The sequence below is a fragment of the Oryzias latipes genome, chromosome 8 (assembly GCF_053564925.1).
Source record: "Oryzias latipes strain Hd-rR chromosome 8, Olatipes_Hd-rR_3.1".
NCBI lineage: Eukaryota > Metazoa > Chordata > Actinopteri > Beloniformes > Adrianichthyidae > Oryzias > Oryzias latipes.
Window position 1 is genome coordinate 24,573,852 of NC_136244.1, and position 20,632 is coordinate 24,594,483.

Sequence of the window (20,632 nt, forward strand, 5' to 3'; positions counted from 1 at the left end):
ATTATTATTATTATTATTATTATTATTATTATTATTATTATTATTATGTAGCTTCTTTTCGTCTCTACAAGAGATCTAAAATTAAAATAACATCTTTCTTCTAAATACTTTTTATTCCAGGCCAAGAATCGTTTTTTAGGAGAGGCTGAACCGCCCTGGCAATTTAAATCACAGAGGATGTGGTGAAAACAAAGCATTGAATTTCCAGATAAACAGCCCTAACATGGGCCCTTTAGGCAATAACATGACATTAAAAAAAAAACACATTTTAAAACACATTTGTTTTTCTACAATTGCAGCCTTAGAATAGTCTACCTAAGACATAAAAACTCTTTACAGCTTAAAATTGTGTTTTAAGGGTAATAACTAGATGTTTGAATCCAACTTCTTCTGCTTCAATTTGTTTTTTTTTTTTATCAATATTATTTGTTATTTGAGTGTTAGGTTCATCATATTGGTTTAATTATTTTCTCAAAAATGTTATATCCTTTTTTCAGCTAAATCCCACGCTGTTTCATGGAGAAATCATGAATCGTATAACTGTGTCATAAAAACAGGAGACAATCAAAAATGATAAACATAGGCAGCTAACAAATAATACTTGAGAAATAATAAAAAGTAATGATCTTGTCTTAACTAATTCCATTTCTCAAACACTGTTGACTGCTGTCAAACACAAAATCATCAAAATCTTAATCAAAGAAATTATTTTTTAGTAAGGAAAAAAATCCCCATTAAAAATCCCCAACATGTCCAAACAGGGAGGTTTACCGCAGCGTTCCATCAGCTCTTTTGTCAAACTCTTTTCAAAGATTCAAGAACTGACAGAACCTGTTCTATTGTTTTGAAAGTGAAATGTTGTCCACAAACCAACAAACAGTTCGATTATTTTTAAACTGCTTCAAACTTGCTGTACGTGTTCTTATCCGAGCAGTTTTAAAAAAAAAATTAACCTCTTTTCCATTGATAGTAGAATTTACAAATGATCGATAGTGATCAACAAAAGGGTTATAAAATGTCAGTCAGGACAGAAAAATCAAAGATGAGTCTCAGGAGCTTACTCCCGTCTCAAGTTACTTCCGAGCAGATATTCTCGTGCTGCAATGCTCTTCCTGTGTCATCAGTGTAATTGGAGAATCGACCGACACCCGTTTGCTATCTTTCCAAACTGGATGGCAGAATTAGTCTTTTTTTTTTGTGTGAAAAAAAAGCAGGTTGCATCGTTGCAACACAAAACAGTATGTCTGTTATTTGCAGAGCCTGTATCTGCAAGTTTAATGCTGCGTGACTCATTAGGTTACGAGGGGGAATAATTCACCTGCAGCAGTTGAGGCTTTTGCACACAAACATGGACGTGTCCTCTAGCTGTGGAGGGTTTCCAAACTTTTCCAGGGAATGTCAAGAGACTAAGGAAGGATCAGGGTTATCTGGTCAAGCGGCCTTGAATTTTCTGTAATGTGGCAAAAACAATGAAATAAATCAAAGCTTCCTAACCAACAGGTTGAATTAGTCAACGATGAGCTGAGCTTCCCAAACATGCACACACATGATGGTCCCCATTAATTCAGTCAAGACACGAATGATGAGTCAAAGACAGAGACGATCTCCGATAAGTGATGACGTCCAAAGACCAAGCAGCTGTGCTGGTGGAGAGAGGAGGAGAACTTTTACAGGGCAGGGAAGGAGAGGAGGAAGGGAGGGAGGGAGGAAGGAAAAAAAAAGAAGAGAAGCCAACTCATCTGACACAAGCTGTGGGCCAAAGAAAGGGGAAGAGAAGGAGCGGCAGTGTCCTGAATGAGCGGAAAATCAAAGCTGGAGGAGCAGAGAGAAGGACTACCAAAGAACTTTTGCACAACTGAAGAGAAGGAAAACTCAGGAGGGACCAAAAGGTGAGGAAAAAGTTACATATTTTTGAACGCCTTCACACAAAAAAACCTAAAAAACATCTCCAAGAGGCATATCTTGTCTATCTGCTTTGTGGATTTGTTACTATATATTCCCCTCTTTGCAATGTGCGCTGAGTTATGTGCGACAGATGAAACGGGTCAGAGGGAGGAGGGAGAGCGTGCTGCAGAACAGGGTGAAAGGGTTTAGCAGGCTGGGAGCTCCAGATGGAGCCTTTTATCAGTTTCAAGTTTAGTTTGTCCTGCTAGAAGGTTTTAAGCAACTCCCTGGATCCACACCTGAACTTCTGATGGGACAAATGTACCTCTGACTCAGAGGATCCATGCTGAATTCTGGTGTGTTCCCATAGGGGGATGAGTCCTGCTTTTGATTCAACTTTAAAAGAGAGTAATACAGCATAAAAAGACAAAATTCCCATCCTTTTCTTAAAGTGAAACATTCCTGAGGGGAAAACTTGTCAAAAAATGAGACGTGCTTTTTGTTTCTTCCACATTATCTTGGAAGGGTTGAGTCTTAAATCAATGACAGGAAAATCTGGGTCAATCCCACCCTCTCAGGGCCTGTTTATCTTGATTACTAAAGCTATGAACTCATGTTTGAATTGGCTGTGTGGCTAGCATAACCGATTCCAGATGGATTTCTCAGAATTGGTAAAAAACAAACAAAAAAACCTGTGAAAGGCCCAAATGGAGATCAAATCAATCTGACAAAAAGCTGTTTTCTTTTGTCTTTGTTCAAAATGGCACGCAGAGCTAATTTTAAGCCATCAATATGGTTGCAAGCTGCTTTTTAGGTTATAGGAAATTTTGCAAAGGCTGGCGCCAAAAATTTGACATGAGAACAAGACGTCAGCGCTCCCAACCCCCCATTTTCCTCCAAAAAAATCCAGTCTTACTTTAGGAGGAGCAGCTATTGAGGAACGGGGACTCAGGAAGTTAAAGGTCAGAGGTTGAAAGGGATGCTATTCATTACTTGTGACCTCCTGCAGATCACAGTGTTGTGTAATCTACCACAAACCCACAGTGGCACAGAGAAAACGAAGCGAGGCTGGGGAAGATTTGGACCTCCAGAGCCTCGGAGGTTGTTCTCTGAGCAGAGCATGTGACGCCGCGTGAACAGCAGGATGTCAGCAGAAATCACTGAATGTAATTGTGCGCCTGAAGGTTGCTGCGAGGAGAGATGGTGCAAAAAACAAGCCAGCAATGAAGGCTCTGTTCGGCTGCACTTCAGCTTTTAATGACGGATTTAAAAAAATGCTGACTTAGTTTCTTTTTTTTTGAAAAATACAATCAGAAGTAGAGTCAGATAAAAACACAACAGGTCATCGGGGGAGCACTAGGCTGCTGTTGTGAGATCTTTTTTACGGTGTAACATGATGCATGAAAATCCAATGAAAGACAACAAACGGAATGAGGAGGACGTCGAGGAGCTTTAAAGGCCACGCAGAGTCATGCAAACTCATTCAAATCTGTCCGATCCTTAAAGTTTAGGGTGTCCAAACGTTTTGCAAATATGATTTTGGTGTGAGTAAAATGTTTGAGGACCAACCACTCATCCTGATGTTCTTTGAACTATTTTAATAACATTAAATGCAAATTGCAATGGCATAATTAAAATGTAATAGATTTAAATGTTGTTTTACCTAAATTACCACATTTTTCAGAGTATAAATCGCAGATTTTCTTCTTGCATACTTTGACCGGAGTTTGCGACTTAAATGTGATTCTTAAAAAACCAAATACAGTAGAGGGCACTGTGGGCACATGCATCTGTATTTGCTTCTGACAGCAATGCAGAAAAAGAAGTGTCACTCAATCACACGTCGGCCTTGGAGGATTGTTCCAAAATTGAGAAATTCAACAGATTTAGTGATCTGAAGGATTACAATGTATTTGATTGACATGTTAGCATTCTTTATGCTGTGGATATCTGAATAATTGTTCATATGTGGCACTAATATACTACATTCCTCCTATGTTTCATGTTATGGTAGTGACGTGTGCACATATTCAGTCTATTTTTGTTGTTATCTGTTCCGTCTTTATAATTTGATTAAATGTGTGTTCTTGTTACCGCAGTTTGCAAAGTAAATTTGTCCCATTTTTTCTTCTTGCATATTTTGGCTGCTGCGACTTAAAGTCCAGAAAAACGTATAGTCCAGGAAACATGATAGTTTCTTTTTATCAATTTTCTGCACCTTTTAGTCCCAGTTGGCTTGTCGTATTTAGCATTTCTTGTCTGGAAGTCCTTCTTGATATTGAACTCTTTGAAATAAATCGTAGCCTCTTTGCATATTAGGCAGATACAGTCGTTTTATGTTTCATTCTTGAACTATGGCAAGTTTCTACTTGTCCTGGAAGCGGTGGCCCTCACTGTCAACTTTCCTCTTTTATTTAGAGTTAACATTTTAAAAGTGAGCTGGGAAGTGTCACAGAGAGGTCGCACAACCGTGCCGGTGTTGGGGGGGCCCTGGCTACCGCTGCTGCTTGTTGCTTAATGATTGAACTTCCCCACCACTTCTGTAATCATCCTCCAGATTTCCTTAACACCCCTTTTCCCCTTTCTGCTGTTCCCTTTCCCCCTCTCTCTATCATCCCTCCTTTCTTTCCTGTTCTTCTTTTTCGTCCAGTTCCACAATAAAAAAGGATCAATAAATAAAGTTTAGCCTAAATCACAAAAGGGGTTTACACAAATACACACCTTGTGTGTCAGTTGATCCAAAAACCCCAATGGTAATAGTAAAATCTGTCCAACACAAGATGCCTTCAGCTCCTATCTGTCTGCTCAGCTGTTGGACAGGACAAGTAAATAAAATAAAAAAATCATTAATTAGAAACCGTACACGTAGTTTTTAGAAAATGCTTGGGGCTGCATATTATTGATTTTATTAAAGGAGCCTGTGAGCCGATAGAAATGTGAACACAGGTCGCATTTGGCCGGAGTTTGCACACGCCTGCTTTAAGTTTTTCCTTTCTATTAAAAGCTGAATCAAAGCTCCTCTGCCACAGACTTGAGGATGAGCGGCCGTGTTGACCTACAGTTGCTGTTTTATTTCGAGAAGGTTCAGGTTGCTAATCTGGGAAGTAGCATGCACGCGTTTGCTGGTGTGTTCTGAGCTCATCATTAGTCATAGCTACAGACGTCTGGAAAATGTATTTCAAAAAATTCAACATTCAAACCTCCTTCTTACTCTTTAAATGATTGATCAATTGATCATAAAAACAGAATACCTTAAAATCATTTAGATGGAGATCATCTGATTTTACACACTTAAAGATGTTTTTGGAGTAATCCTATTTCTTCCCTCTTTATGTCTTCTGTTATCAATTGATGTGATTTATTTTGTGTTTTTAATGTGTGCAAATCAACAAACTAAACCTAAAGAAATAGCATTGATGTCACAAAGTGTCAAAACATCTTTATGAAGTTCAGTGAGGGAATGAATGACCGTTAGATTGTTTTAAACAAACCAGACAGTTTGGGTCTTACGTTCTGTCATCCTTTATAAAGTAAAATAAATCTCATAAAAGACGTTTTCAAATCATCCAATGGCTGAACTGAATTTAAATGCACCATGTTTGAACATTGCAGATATCTGATTGTTCCCAGTTATCAGATTTCTGTGGTCGTAGAAGTTGAGTAGGTGAACTCAAGATGCAGTTGGAGCTAAAGATGGTTTACAAACTTAACATTTAGCCATTCACCAAATGCAAAATGCTGCACAGTAGAATAAAGCTAAAACTTGCAATGAAGGTTACTGCTGATGCCTTTTTAGGGAATGCTGGAGTTTTTATCAGATGCTCTAATGGCTTCTACAGATATTTCCATCAGCAGGAACTAACAAAACTGCAAATATTTGTGTGCAGGAATGATATAACCAGATGCAAAGTTACGTTTTTAGAGAGGAACACCAAAAAAGAAACCTTCACCACACTCTTTCTTCCTTCCAAAGTTATATTTTTAAATTGTATTCATAAAATAATTAGAACTGACTAGTTAGGTGGAACTACCAATGATCTTGACAGGAGAGTTTCCTCACTTGACTTCAGTATCACCAAGCAAGAATGGCAGTAAACACAAAAATCCACCCCTCAGGCTGAAAAAGGTGTGTTTGTTACAAACGTGAGAGGCCCCAATACAGAGCTGTGGTTCTGCTCCTAAATCCAAAATGCTGAAGCATTAAACAGAAGCATTAAAAAGTGTTTTTTTTGTGCTAAATTATTCAATTATTATCAAATAATTGAGGCTATTTCACGAAGGAATGTTTTTTGCACATTTAATCCCTCATTGACGCTGGAACCTTAGCCATCATTTCCTGTCAGTGAAGGATGAAGTCACAAAGGTCAACGCGTGCATCAACTCACTTCTTTCTCTCTTAGGGAACAAGATGTTGACGGCGTCCTCTGAAACCAGCTCTGAGGATGTCTACAGCCGCAGCTTCTGGATGGTACGTACATATTGCCTCTATTTGTTATGACTGATGGGGACGGAGAAGATAATTTTGCAAGTCAGGGTAACCTTCTAGTCAAAACAGTGCAAATATTTTTGTCACTCAGGCTGCAGATCTCTGTAAACAAGGCTGTGCTCTCACTTTACCAGCAGCACTGGTTCCAAGAAAAGCCTTGTTTGGAGGAAATTTCTCTCCAGAACAGTTCAATCCAGTTCAAATAATCTCAACTCTTCTTTGTGGAAACTGCAGTGAAATTGAGGCACTAGTTTGCTTTAACTGTGCCAGACGGTCTCATTTAAATGTGCTTCCCTGTTGGTACCGGCTGCTTCCCTTTCATCTCTCCCCCCGCTGTCAATTTGGAAGCCTCCCGTGGTGTTGGTGGGTTTCCAGGTTGCTTCCTGTTCATGTCATCCTGCCGTCATGCCGTCAGGGGTGTCTGTCATTTTACTGCAAGCCAAGACTCTTGTGCTTTTTGCCGAGTCATCGAAGTGGTGTTGAAACGTCTGGCTGTTGTGTCTGCAGACTTCAGAGATGCACTGTTTGTCACACTTTAGACACAACCACTGATTGTCTTTTCAACTCTCACCATACACATTTAAAACGACAAAAACGGCGGCATTTGATGTTTCAGTGGAATCTTTATTCATTTAAGGCATGCAGGTCCAGACTTTTATCTGCCAAGTGTTGCATTTCTGGGTCTCATAATCTGATTTTGGATCAAAATACCACCAAACGTCTTTTTTTTCTTTTTTAAAGACCCTCCTGGGATCCTCTTTTGATCTATTTTGAAGCAATGGTCTTTTAATTATGATTATGCCGTTTTTTTAGGAAAAACAAACGAAAAAAACTGTTATTTTATTTAACATAGTTTCTTTCGTGCAAAAGCTGAATCTTAAGAAAATAAAGACTCTTGCTTCAAGAAAAAATTGTCTTACTTTCTGTCATGCAAAAAAAAAGATCTTATTAAAAAAGTTTTTCAATAAGAGAACAATCTTAGTTTGAGAAAACTAGACTAGGTGACTAGAATTTTTTTCCTAAAATTTAATTACTTTTTTCCCAAAACAGTGGCCTGTTTTCAGGTGTTTAGAGTGATTTACAACTTGGAAATTCACTTCCACTGGTGCAGAACAACACAGTTACTGAGAGCTCTTTGTTTTGAGGCCCTCTCCCACTAGCTTAGAGCCCCTCATTCCTTGACTATTATGGGTACAACAAAAATCCAGATTCCAGCTTGGACGGGGAAAACAAAGATGTACATGAATTTGTTTGTCTGCAAGTGGATCAAAATGCAATGAAGCAGGGAGCTTTTAGCCCACCCAGAGTATTTTCTAAATCACAAATTTGACCTTTTTGTTTCGTGCACTCCTGATTCACGATTTGAAAATAAAGAAACACTGAGAAATCTTCTTAATATACGTCTTCTGTCATGAGGAAAATGCCACTAGAACATGTTTAAAAATGCCAAAAACACAATTTTCATCAAAGTGGGTCTTGTAGATGTATTTATCCACTTTGCAGCAGTTTCAGCTTTGGAAATTCTGGTTTTTACCTCCGCCCTTACGTTTTGTCTTTCAAGGTTTTACCAGGTTTCCATCACGACTCTTTTCCAAGTATAATAGAAATGCACACATTTTGCCTAGTGCATGTCTGCTTTACTTAAAAATTGTGTTCATGAAATCTTTCCAAAATGCTTTTTTTTTCCACATTGAACATATTTGACAGTTTGTACATATTTTTGCTGGTAAAATCCCTCCAGTAGAGGATTTTTGTCCTCCTCATGGGAGACAACATGGCGGGTTTTACAGCCTCGCCGCTGGCCTTTAAGTGGATTCCTCAGCTGTTTCTGCTTAGTTCACAGACGAGTGGAGAGTCAGTGCAAAACCACAACAGAGGCAGGGAGAGAGAACGGAAGTGGGAGAAGAAGGGGAACAAGAAGGGCACTGATGTAAAGCTCCCCTCCTGATTCTGATTAAAGCATGAAAACCCTGAAGTGTTTCATTAGGAGCTCTCTAGGGACTGGGGCTGCTTAATGAAGGCTGCTAGAACCACAATAAATCACTTTATTTAATACAGGTGTAGATTTTTTGACTTCCAAAATGTAGCCAGCTTTGGATGCCAAATTAAATAAATGAGATGTAGGAAAATATTTGTTAAAAATGACATTTCTGTCAATTTATCATTACTAAAAATATATAAAAATGAGCTCTTTCATAAATGCTCGATTTTTGCCTCAAACGAAAGCTGTGGATGCTTCAAATAACCATGAAGATTTGATTCATTAATGCAGAATTAATGCAGGAAAGCAACAGAACTCGAGTGTCCAAGAAGGAGTTTAAAAAAGTTGATCCCTCCAAATAAATCTTGACTCACAAGCTTTAAGGTTTTAAAAATTCATGGATCAATTTCCCCTTTAATGTGATTTCTTGAATTTATGTGATGAAAAACTGCTTTCCTGGTAGTTCTCAAGGCAAGAAATAAGTTTCTTATGACTAGTGGTATGAAAACATTTATACCTGAGAATATTTGTCTTGAAAAATGAATAAATATTGAATAATTCCATGTATTATTTTTTTCTTAGGAATTCCGAAGTGTTAGTCTTTCCTGAAACATTTGATTCCCCATACCATCACACCATCACCACCTGCCTGAATTAAGGATAAGTCACTTGAATGTCTTGTCTTCTTTTTATGCTCAGTGTGAATTTCAGTACAACAGTTTGTGCCATGTGATCGGCATCATTTTCCATGTACATCGTTGACTGTATATGAGAACTGGACTGAGAGACTCCTCCCCCCTGGAGTTCCAAACAGGAAGTACCAAGAAGCCAACATCTCACAGGCTCACTAAAACTAAACAAAAGGAGATCAGAAAAGTTCTTTCTGGTCTGTTGAGCTCTCCATTTCTGCTGCTACATTCAGATGGTAGGGTCAGAATGTGGTTTCAAAAAACATGAAGGCATGGGTCCATCCTCCTTGTATTAATGGTTCAGGCTGGTGGTTGTGGTGTAATGGTATGTGGAATATTTTCTTGGCACATTTTGGGCCCCTTTATACCAATTGATCATGGTTACAATGCCTCAGCCTACCTGAGTATTGCTGCTGACCATATCCATCCCTTTCTGACCACAGTGGACCATTTTCTGATTGGCTATTTCCAGCAGGATAAAGTGCCATGTCATAAAGGTGGAATCATCTGAGACTGGTTTCTTTAACATGACAATGATTTCACTGGACTCAAATGACCTCCACAGTCACCTGATCTCAATTAAATACATCACCTTTGGGATGTGGTGGAAGGGGAGGTTGGCATCATGGATGTGCAGCCGACAAATCTGCAGCTATTGTATGCAGATATCAATATGGACCCAACTCTCTCAGGAATGTTTTCGGTACCTTATTGAATCTATGCCACAAGGACTGCGGCAGTACTGAAGGCTAAAGGGAGTCCAACCCAGTACTAGTAAGGTATATCTAATAAAGTGAGTATAGTTTTTGCAGAGTGGTAGTAATTCAATAGAAACTCACCTCTGAGTTGTGAACGGGACTGTTGGCAAGGAGCAACCCCGCCCCCCTTTCCCTCCTTGTTGCTGAGAGCTCACATCCCCAACCTTTTTTAAAAGGCATTTTTTCGTCTGCTTCTAAGTCAAAATAATGTGAACAAGAAAATGCCCAGATATACAATTTTAATCGTAATTTTCTTTATATAGATCCTTCATCATGAGTAAAATGCCACAAGAACATGTTAAAGGCACCATGAATGTGAATTTCTTTGGAGTGGGTCTTAGAGTGCCAGCCATTTATAAAAAATGTGTAACAGTACTTAAAGAAGAACTCTACTTTCTGCATTCATATCCACTTTGTCTATGATCTTAATGTTGTTTGACAGGTAAAATCTGTTTGCTTCTCTTTTGTTCCTTGGTGGTATTTACATGAGAAGTGCCTCTTCAAGTGATCTAACAGAACATGACAGCCCACAGTGAGCGGCGTCTTTCGGCCAGCTGTCTACACGTGTCAGCCACGACCAGATAGAAGGCGAGGAGGGGAGCGGGAGTGAGTGTGAGCAGAGTGAGAAGGAGCCCAGAGCAGCTGCCAGGAAAACTGTGGAGACTTCCAAATTCCACATCCACAAACAACACGCTTGCTTCAGATGTGTTATTCCACTCAGGGCTGCGCTTCTGCCGCTCCTTCTCTGTCTGCCCGTCACGTCCACGGCCCACAGTGCTGCGGCTAGATGAAGAGTTAACCATGACTGCGAGGATCAGAGACAGCTGCTACAGTATCACAGATGTGCAAGCATGAACTGTATGATGACAAAGAGACCGAGGATTTTCCAGAAGCAGTTAGATGAGAAAAGGCCTTGTTCCCTGGTACATTCGACATCCAGCTGTCACAAAATAGTTTGGTTTTCTCTTACAGTGACAAGAATTTCCCCCATTTTTATGCAAACTGGAACAGAGTTAAGTTAAAATTAACAAAAATAGAGCTGAAATAATCAACAGGAAGCATAATTTACCCACAACGTCCAACATGTTTGCTTATTTTAACCTAAAAAGGCATACAGCTTTCATATTCCTGTGCATTAAACCTGACTTGTGTCTTGGAGGAGCAGGCAGACACAGTCACAGTCACAGAGAGGAATGTAAAATGAAAGTTAAAGGGCCTGTTTCATGCTTTTCTTAAGCCTTTCAGTGTAAACCATATCCATATAATTGATTATAGATTACACAAAAGAACGCATTTTTTATGAAATGCGAGTTATTTTCGCAGATAACTCTATCTCTGAGGCTCCGCCTTTCGCTCAGTGTGGGTGCCGCCTATTTCATGACATCAACCAAGAGCCGAACTCTACAGCAGGGCTGCGTTTCTTCCAAGAAAACAAACCATACTTGTTGTCATTGATTGGGAGGGGCTGGTGCTCAGAGTGCAGGTTTTCAGAGAAATACTCAGAAATGCATGCATGGATCAAAATACCGCTTTGGGGTGGTTTTTTGTGAGGACTTTACATTATAATGCACTAATGTAAATTAGCTCATAAATTTAAATTTTGCGTGATATAGGCCCTTTAACTATTGTCAGAACTAGGCTTTGTCCAAATTCCCTCTCTTCTCCATAACCCTCAAACACTTGAGATGTCGCCGGCGATACTTAAATGACATAAGCTCTTTGACGTGCCATAATGCTGATGTCTTGTCTACGCAATCAACTTCAATCAGCTGATACCGACGTGGGGAAGAGAGGTTTATATTGGCTTTGTGCCATTATGCTATACAGTACTAATGGAAAGTGTTGCATGATGGCACAAAACCATCAGCTATTGTATGTTGATTTCTTGAGCACTTCACTACTGAAAAGTGTAACGCTGCTTTTTTTTCCGCCTCAGGATCCACTGCAATTACGTTAATTGTGTAAACGGTTGAAGAATTGCGGCAGTCAAAAAAACATTGACAGTGGAGCTAAAGCTTTGCTGTTAAAGAGTTCATCCCTGAAGGTGCGGGACCATCCAGTGTTCTGGATTTTAATACAATTCAGGCATACTCTCTTTTTTTTTTTTTAAATGCCTAAACATGGCGTCACCTATTTGTCGAAGTAAAAACCGTTGTAATACAAAGACGATTTATGGATGCACTGTGTTCTGATAATGAAATCTTAGATCATTTATAAATAATAATCTTACATAAATATTTTTCAAATGACCAATCGTTCAAATGCAATGCGTTATGGTCTATACTCACCAGCATTGATGAACACTGATTTTTCTGAGGCTTCTGGGAAAATTCCAGGTTGCATGATTGGCTTCTAGGGGTAAATAAGTTGAATGGAGATCATTGAAAAACTTTGAGAAGAAATTTTAGCCTTACTTTAAAGATGATCCCTTTCCACAAATGTCACTATCCTTTACGTTTACTGTTTTTGGTCATATATCTGCATTAAGGGCCTTGCAAATTGCAGACTTTGAAAATGAACCCACTGTTTGGGTTCCTGAGGAGCTAAAGCGGTCGCATTAGACCAATTGGTTTCTGCTTTTAAACACACGGATTCCACCACCATGTCGAGCTTTGTGTACAAAATGAGGCCTCCTTACCTTCACACCCTCATCCTTGAAACAGGTTTAAAGGAAATCTTGTCTCTTGTCGGGTTGGAAACAGACGTCGTTTGTGTCTCCTGTCAGCCAAACCTTAGTTTTTTAGTTGTTTTTTTTTTAGTTTTTCACGTTATAAGTCGCAGATTTGCAGCACATTGTTAAATCAAGGACTCAATCTAATTTAGCATCACCTTGAATGGAAACTAAAGAATATTTTTTTATGTAATTGGAAATAAATTCAGGCATAGTTTTAATTTTGTTTTAGCCAACTCTAAAGCAAACATTTCTTTTAATATTGTCCCTTATTGTAAATATTTATTCTGTAATTAACTGAATGAGGGGTATAACGTGTTCCCCTCAATTGGTTTATAAAACTGTTATGTGAAAAGGTCAAAGGTCAGGCCCCTCTGTATGTTTCTCATGACTCCGTATCTCTTGTGTCCTGTCAGCCTGGGAACTATCAGCGCACAGTGAAGCGCACAGAAGACGCTTTCCATGCCTGTAATGACATGGTGGCGTGCTTCCAAGAGCGCGCTCGGCTGGAGAGGCAGTACGCTCAGCAGCTCAGTGAATGGAGCAACAAGTGGAAACCAGTGGTGGACTCCAGTGAGTGCAGCAGCTGCAGCCCTGTCCTGGGATTTCAAAAATAAACTCCATGTTTTTGTTTGATGTCAATGAAAACCACAAAAATGAACCCCTCTTCCTGCTCCTCCTCCTCCTCTTCTTCCTCGCTCAGGTCCACTCTACGGGTCTCTTCTGAAGGGCTGGCAGTGTTTCATGTCCTCCGCTGACCGGCTGGCCTCCTTACACGCCTCCATCTGTCGCTCCTTGGTGTTGGAAGACGGAGACCAGGTCAGGACCTGGCAGAAGGACACTTTCCACAAAAAATTATTTGGAGGATTCAAGGAGTCGCAAGACATCGAGAGTGGGTTTGCACGCACCCAGAAACCATGGGCCAAGCGGCTTAAAAAGGTCAGATTTTTGGACTTAAAAGTCAACAGTTTGGAAGTAAAATGGGAAAAAATAAACAGTAAAACCTTAAATTTTGTGCTTTCATAAAGACATCCCAGCTTCTACACATTTTATTGCACACCTCATTTAAAGTCTGCTTTTGTCTTGCTTTATAATTTTGCCCTCATTATAAAAAAATGTATGAATATAGAAGAAATCATTCTTAAAGAATGGCATGCTGATATCATTCATTGGCCCTCACTTAACGTATTTATTTTCATTTTCCAGCCTTTGACAATATAACACACTTTCAGAGTATTGCAGGGGGAGACCTTCCAAAAAGAGGTAGCCTAATAATTGTAAAAAAATGCTATTCTTAGGGAGAAAATCACTAGAAAGTGGGAGACTGATCTGCCCATGCAGCAAGTCAACAAGAAATATTATAAGATATCAAAATCTAGAAAAAAGAAGTTGCACACAAACATTCAAAAACGGCCAAAATTAGCTAAAAATGCCAACAGGATTATTTCAAAGTGAATGTTTTTCAGCCCAAGATTAAGTATTTTTCGCTAATTCTAAGCAAATGTGATTTGTGCTTTTTGAGTTTTTATAAACCTACTTGTATTTAATTTTGATTGCAGTGAGAAAAAACTAGTTTATTAAGTGGGAATGACTCGTTTAAAAAGAAAATGTGAACAAAATGAAAAATTTAGTACAAGTTGGCCCATCTTCAGAAAATCCTCCTAAAATTTAAAACTATCATTTATTCTTAGAATTAACCAAAATGTTTGTTTCCAAAATAATGACAATAAATTCCAGTCTGCCAACATTTATTGAACGTTGAAATAGCATCCTTAACATTGAACCAAAAATGACTGTGGTTCTTATTCAGAAAATAAATAAAATGTCAGCACTTAAAAATGTAAATAAATGTAGCTTTTCTATAAAATTTGCAAAAGTTTGCTAACAAAAACAACAAATTGCTTGATCATTTCTCAAATCGAGCAAATTGAGTGTTTTTATTTAATTTACTTTTTTAATCAAATTTTTCTATTGTCGAGTATGGAGCAACAGGATTTTGACTCAATTTAATAATATTTTCCATATGTCTAGATATTAATTGGATAAAAAATTCTTAATTGTGCTGAATTTGTGACGAAAGCTTGACAAATGTTTGGAGCAGAAAGGAGTTAAAACGTCTTAAAACCTGGTAAATATTTTGAATGTATAAAAAACAAGGTTTGAAATCTTTGCAAGTATCAAATAGTTTGCAGTGCATCTGGCCGTTCTGGAAGTTTACAATGGATATTTTTTAAAAGTACCACCAAAAAAATTCTCTTTTTTAACAATAGATCTGCACAAAATGGTTTAAACACGGGGTGGATGCTCTCTCAGGAGCTGCATTGTTCTATAACCTGTGATATGGAAGTTTCTCATAATTAATCTAACACGTAGGCACTCTGATGGTTCCCTGAGGATACCAGAACAAGATGTATGACTTGATCTTTCAGTTCACCTTACATTAAGCTGATTCTCTTAGCTAATGTGTCGCATTTCAATTGGGCTCTTGACGCACTTTACGAGGACAATGGACCTCCACTTTGTAATTAGGAGCCTCTAAAAAGAGGCTGAGGTGAGGACAAACAGAAATGATGGTCATCAGTGGGGTATAAGCGACTCTATAACATCGTCTGATCTTGTTCTCCACAAGCAGTCTTGTCTTGTTCTAACAAAAGATGTAATATAACTTTTCTGATCTGAGGCAGCAGTAGAATACAGTAGAGCAGAAAAACCATTTAAATGTTAAAATCCTCAATTTTGCGTTTATTTTTAAAAATGTTTATCATCTGTGTCCTCTAGATAATTTCCTCATTAAAACCGTTAATTTGACTAGTTTGTCAATCGGTTTACTTCCATTGATTTAATCTTTTTGACCACAATCTCTTATTTACATATTTACTTTCTACTGCAACTGTTATTTCAACTAAGCCAAACAGAATGAACTGTTGCAGGAAAATCTGACTTTTCTTCTTCTAATTTATCTTTTTTTAAACAAATCTAAATATTGTACACATGAATTTCCATCAAATCCACAACCTAAACATCTAGAAACATTTCTGCGGTTCTGGTGGTTAAACATCTACTGTACAATCCAATGTATAGCACTGTGCTTTGCAGGTTGAGATTGGTTATTTTGCCCACAGCTAGACAAAGCCAGGCGGGCGTACCACAAGGTGAGCCGAAAGGAGCACGCAGCCAGGGAACGAGAAGCACACGCTCAGGGAAACCCGGACGTCGCCCTGGACAAACAGAAGAAGATCCAAGAGGAGAGGGAGCAGGTTCAGCAGGAGGCTGAGAAGGTGTGAAACACACATCAGAGTAGTTTACTGTTCTCCATCCATCGGCTTATTGTCTGTATCTGAGAATTAGAGTTGGTTTGGAGCACCCCATAGAAAATAGTTCACTTCCAGCTCTAACAAAATAAAGTCACTTCAGGTGCCATTTTCTTCGTGACACAGACATCGCCATGTAGCAGCCAGACGACGTCAGTAAGCAGTGGTTGGTCTAAAACGTTTCAATGGCAACCCCTCTTTCCAATCAAAAGTGAGCTTGTTGCAAGTCCACGCCCTCTGCAAATGAAAGTAGGTTACACAAAATCTGTCAAACGTTTTGAGCGTTGGACATGGTGGCCAGCTGGCTCTACCTACTTTTTTATCAAGGCATCTGATTGGTCAGTTTTTAACTTTCAATACAACATAACATCATTAAAAAATTAGGTTTCCTTGGTAGAAAAGGTAGCAGAGCAAATAGAATGACTGAGCAATAGCTGTTTTTTCTCCATATATGTCTATAGGATTTTGGCTTCTAGGAACCAGAGGGTACTTCCTGTTTGGCACGCCAGGGATGAGGGGTCACTCCTCAAAGACAGTCAATGGTCCTGGTTCTGGCCCAGGCCTTATGATGCTGCTAAACATAGACCGAAAAGTTGTAGATGTTTTTCTTTCTCGTTATTGTATTTCTGCCAAGTTCACGTGTTTCCAGATATAAGCAATCGTTTAAAACTGCCGAATTCTCTTGTGGTTTCAACTTCTGCAGGTTCGAGCCCGATACGAAAAAATTTTGGATGAGGTCAACCGCTATGTCCCCCGCTACATGGAGGAGATGGAGACCATCTTTGACCAATCCCAGGATGAAGAACGCAAGAGGATTGTGTTTCTCAAGCAGACCTTCCTCTCCATTCACAAACACCTGGACGTTACAAACAATGAAAGGTTTGTGACGATTTCTAGAGAGTCCGATTTGGGGCTGGTGATGTCAGATCTTATTGGTTTATTGTTATGGATTGTTTTGTTTTTTTTTAAGCTTTGTTTTTCTGAAACATTTTTGTGAATCGAGGAAGACTGAAGCTTTGAAATCTTTCCTGCTTTGTCTCAGTGTGAGAGCTGTGTACAGTGACCTGCACAACACGCTGATGGCCATCGACGAGCAGGAGGACCTTCGCTGGTGGAAAAACACCTATGGGCCTGGCATGCCCACCAACTGGCCTCACTTCCAGGTATTTGTTCACCCTTCAACTTCAGCTGTTAGTTTGATTCTTTCAAACCTTTTTTTTGTTTTTCCCTTTATCACGGTTTTCAGGAATGGACACCTGAAAAGAAAACTAAAAAAGGGAAGAAAGAAGTGGAAAAGCAAGCAAAAATAGAGAAGAGGTAAGTAACAAAGCACAGTCAGCTTTACTGTGGGGAGATTCTGAAAGCCTGTTATGGACAACGTGAGAATTTCAGACTCTCCTCTGCCTTTTATTAGGTCTCCTTCCTTCTGTTTGCCAGCTTTTTAGACTAAAATTGATTTTAGTCAAACATTTTGATGGATTTTGCAGTGATTTCCAGGACTTGTTTAATGCAATTTACCTTTGTTTGCTCCATGAGTGGGTCTTTGCCTTTCCTTCACTCCTGCCTCAACTGGAGGTAATTGAAGGAAAGGAGAATGAAGGCTGTTCTGACTTCTTGGTTTATTTAAACAACACTACACTTGTGTTTTATTAGAACTTTTTTGTAAAGACAACAGAGGGAACTGGACAGACATTAGGAGCTTTAGTTTTAAAAAAATGCTTTATTTGATTTATAGCCTAAAGAAAATTGAATTGTACCTCAGTCAAAGCTGCATCTACTGAAAAAAAATAGCTAATTCTGTTACAGCAAGATACAAATACCCATCAGTCTTCTATTTGATCAAATAAATGTTTTTCTCCCAGATTTGACCTCTAAAGCGATCAATTGTTCTGCAGAAATATGATCCAGTTGGGGAAATTAAAGTTGTTTTCACAATGGATTTGTCTTCAAACGTTTGATCTTTATTTTTATCTCAAAAGCTGCTCAACAACAATGGTTACAGCAATTCTGCACCTATACACCACAACTTTTAGTTCAAGCATTTGTCTAAATCTGCAACTTAAACAAAATCGCTTTATGTTGAATAAAATGCAGGTATCTTCATGTTCAGATATTTTTTGTATTGGTTATATGATTGCAGGTTCTAAAATGTTAACAAAATTACTTTTTTTTTTAAGATAAGATCCAGGTCTACGCAGATAGATATCTAATGATGTTCAGAGTTCATAACCCTCTTTTTTTAAGTCTTTTTTCTGCTTGCTTCATAGTGTGATGATTGGAGGAGTACGAGTAAGAGCTTTGTATGACTATGTGGGCCAGGAGACAGACGAGCTCTCCTTTAAAGCAGGTAAACACAAAGTAAAGGTAAAACATGTCATGCCAAGCTGAGAGAGAGTGTCATATTTTTCAGGAATTTCAACCATATTTCTACCAAAATGCAGAAGCATGAATGAAAATCTGAAATCTTTGGGATTGACAAGCTGACGATGTTGGTTAAATACAGACTTTTATGGATTAGCTCTACATGATTTCTTAAGGTGAAAAGAAATCAGTCGTCATCTCAGAAAAGCTGTTGTTGCAGAACATCAGCCATTCCTACACAGCTTTAAGTCCTATTTAAGCACAGAGGAGTTATTCTAAAGCCAAGTGCAGTCAAGACACTTGCAGGCTTCCCAAATAGGAAGACATCCATTAAAGAAAGAATATAGAAAGTGATTAGAAACTGCAAATGTCGGGAAGGACATCTGATCGGATCCCAAAGTCAAGATAACCATGTTAATCATGAACAGATATATTCTCTTTAAAAGCTGGAAGAGATGTCCTGTTGCTGTGGGCGAAACAGAGGAGTCTAAGGTGGAGGTGGGACTGCCCCCAGGATCAGCTTTGAGCTCCTTCTTGTTTCTCTGGTGATTGACAGACTCACTGACAGATGAGGTTTTGACTGAATGTGGGTCATGGAGTCCCAACGATCCAAAGCAGTAGTTCATCCTGAAAAAAAATAAATTAATAAAACCCTTAATTTGCTGAAAAGAAAACCTCAGGACGACAATAGTTATAAATATTCATAAAGTCTAAGGCTAAAATGCGCCAATATTTCTCTATAAGTGTGTCAGACAGCGAGAAGTCGCTCAGAAAACCACAAGTTAATGCTGTTAACTATTGATTCTTCAGACTTTGATTGATTTGGACACTTATATTTTGACCCTTGGTCCAATGCTTCACTTATGGTCGTGACTGAAAGAATGAGGCCCAGAATACAAGCGGCCAAAATGAGTTTCTTCTGTAGGGCGGCTGGATGCTCGGTCACCTGGAGCTCGGAGTAGAAGTGCTGCTACTCCACATTGACAGGAGCACGTTGAGGTGGCTCAGACATCTGGTCTGGATGCCTCCTGGACACCTCCCTGGGGAGGTGTTCCACAGGGGTTCAGACACTGGGGTAGATCCAGGACACGTCTAGCTAGACCACATCTAGCTGGCCTGAAAACGCCTCAGGATTCCCCCAGAGGTGCTGGCAGAAGTGGCCTCTTTGCTTAGACTGCTGCCCCCAGTCCCAGATGAGTGGAGGAACATGGATGAACGGGGCACTTAGATTGTTTTCATGTTTGACTTAGTTTTATATTTTAAAAAATCCTAAAAATGTAATAATGAAAAGTTGTTTTTTTTAAATGTCTTAAGTACTTTAAAACAATTTTAAACAATTAAGTCTTTTCTTTCTCAATACAGGTGAGGAGTTTTTGAAGATTGAAGATGAGGATGACCAGGGATGGTGTCGGGGGATGAAGGACGGTGGGTGGGAGGGGCTTTATCCAGCCAATTACGTGGAAGTGGTATAGTGGAATGCAGACAGAATGTTAGGAATTTCCAAAAGGCATGGTTCTGTGTTTCACAGAGACACAGAGATCATTTCTGTAGAGGTCGACACCAAAGCTTTCAGGCTCGCAACCTTTCGAAGGACACAATGTTTCAGTTCATTCAGAATGCATCAAATCAATATGTTAAGAATGCTTTAATATAAGGAATCCATGCTGGAATGTAAAGGTGCACCGACACGTGTGGTGAGTTCAGAATCACCGTTTTTATTTTTTAGATTTATTTTTTGTATACAGTCACAAACATGCTGACAGAGTAAAATGAGATCAGCTATAAAACACACAAAAAAAAGCTTTTCTCTTTTGTTTTTGTTGTTAAAAAAAAATCTGTTTTACCTGTTTAATGTACTTTCGGGTAGAAGTTTCAGTTACTACATTTTAACTATTATTTTTTTCATCAAAAGATGTTTTTCACCGTCATTTGAATGATAAATAAACATCTTAAAGACGTAACTTGATGCTGGGTTTTAACTCATGGGCTGTTTTTTAACATTTCCTTTCAACAGAAGTGACATTTTTATTATACTCTGATTCAGTGGATCACAGAGATCTTAACATTGTGATTAGGATCATGTCAGCATCTGCGCCAGGTCCAAACATGTTGCAGACGCGGTGCGCAACACTCAGATGAGACTGATAATTGCTGTTTGCCATCAGATGTTTAGTCTCATCCTTTCAGTCCAGATAAGGGTTGGAATGAAAAATGCTGTATGTATGTCTGTAAATAAAACAAAACCACCAAAGTAAGAAAACTTCCCAGGAAAACCCTTTTTGTCTTTAATTTCAAAGATAAATAAATCTGTTCTTGTCTTGCAAACTGACTGAATTTCCAAACAGTTTGGGGAATAAATTTGCAGCTCAGATATCAAGTGCTTGAGTCTTGGATGAGGGAACAGGAACAGCGTGGAGAGGATGCGTGAGCCATCATCAGCTCAGACTCACAGACCTGCCTGCCAACACGTCCACAGCTGCCGTGTGTCACA

General features: G+C 39.0%; 1 protein-coding gene across 1 annotated transcript; it reads left to right on the forward strand.

Annotated features, from left to right (window-relative positions):
* Nucleotides 1-1,662: 1,662 nt before the first annotated feature.
* On the forward strand, nt 1,663-20,414 carry si:ch211-51c14.1 (protein kinase C and casein kinase substrate in neurons protein 3). Its single transcript, XM_004071229.5, has 10 exons — nt 1,663-1,889; nt 6,285-6,352; nt 12,886-13,042; nt 13,173-13,408; nt 15,592-15,747; nt 16,484-16,659; nt 16,823-16,943; nt 17,027-17,097; nt 18,048-18,127; nt 19,504-20,414. The coding sequence occupies exons 2-10, from the start codon at nt 6,293-6,295 to the stop codon at nt 19,611-19,613; spliced, it is 1,167 nt and encodes a 388-aa protein (XP_004071277.1). The 5' UTR covers nt 1,663-1,889; nt 6,285-6,292; the 3' UTR covers nt 19,614-20,414.
* Nucleotides 20,415-20,632: the final 218 nt, after the last annotated feature.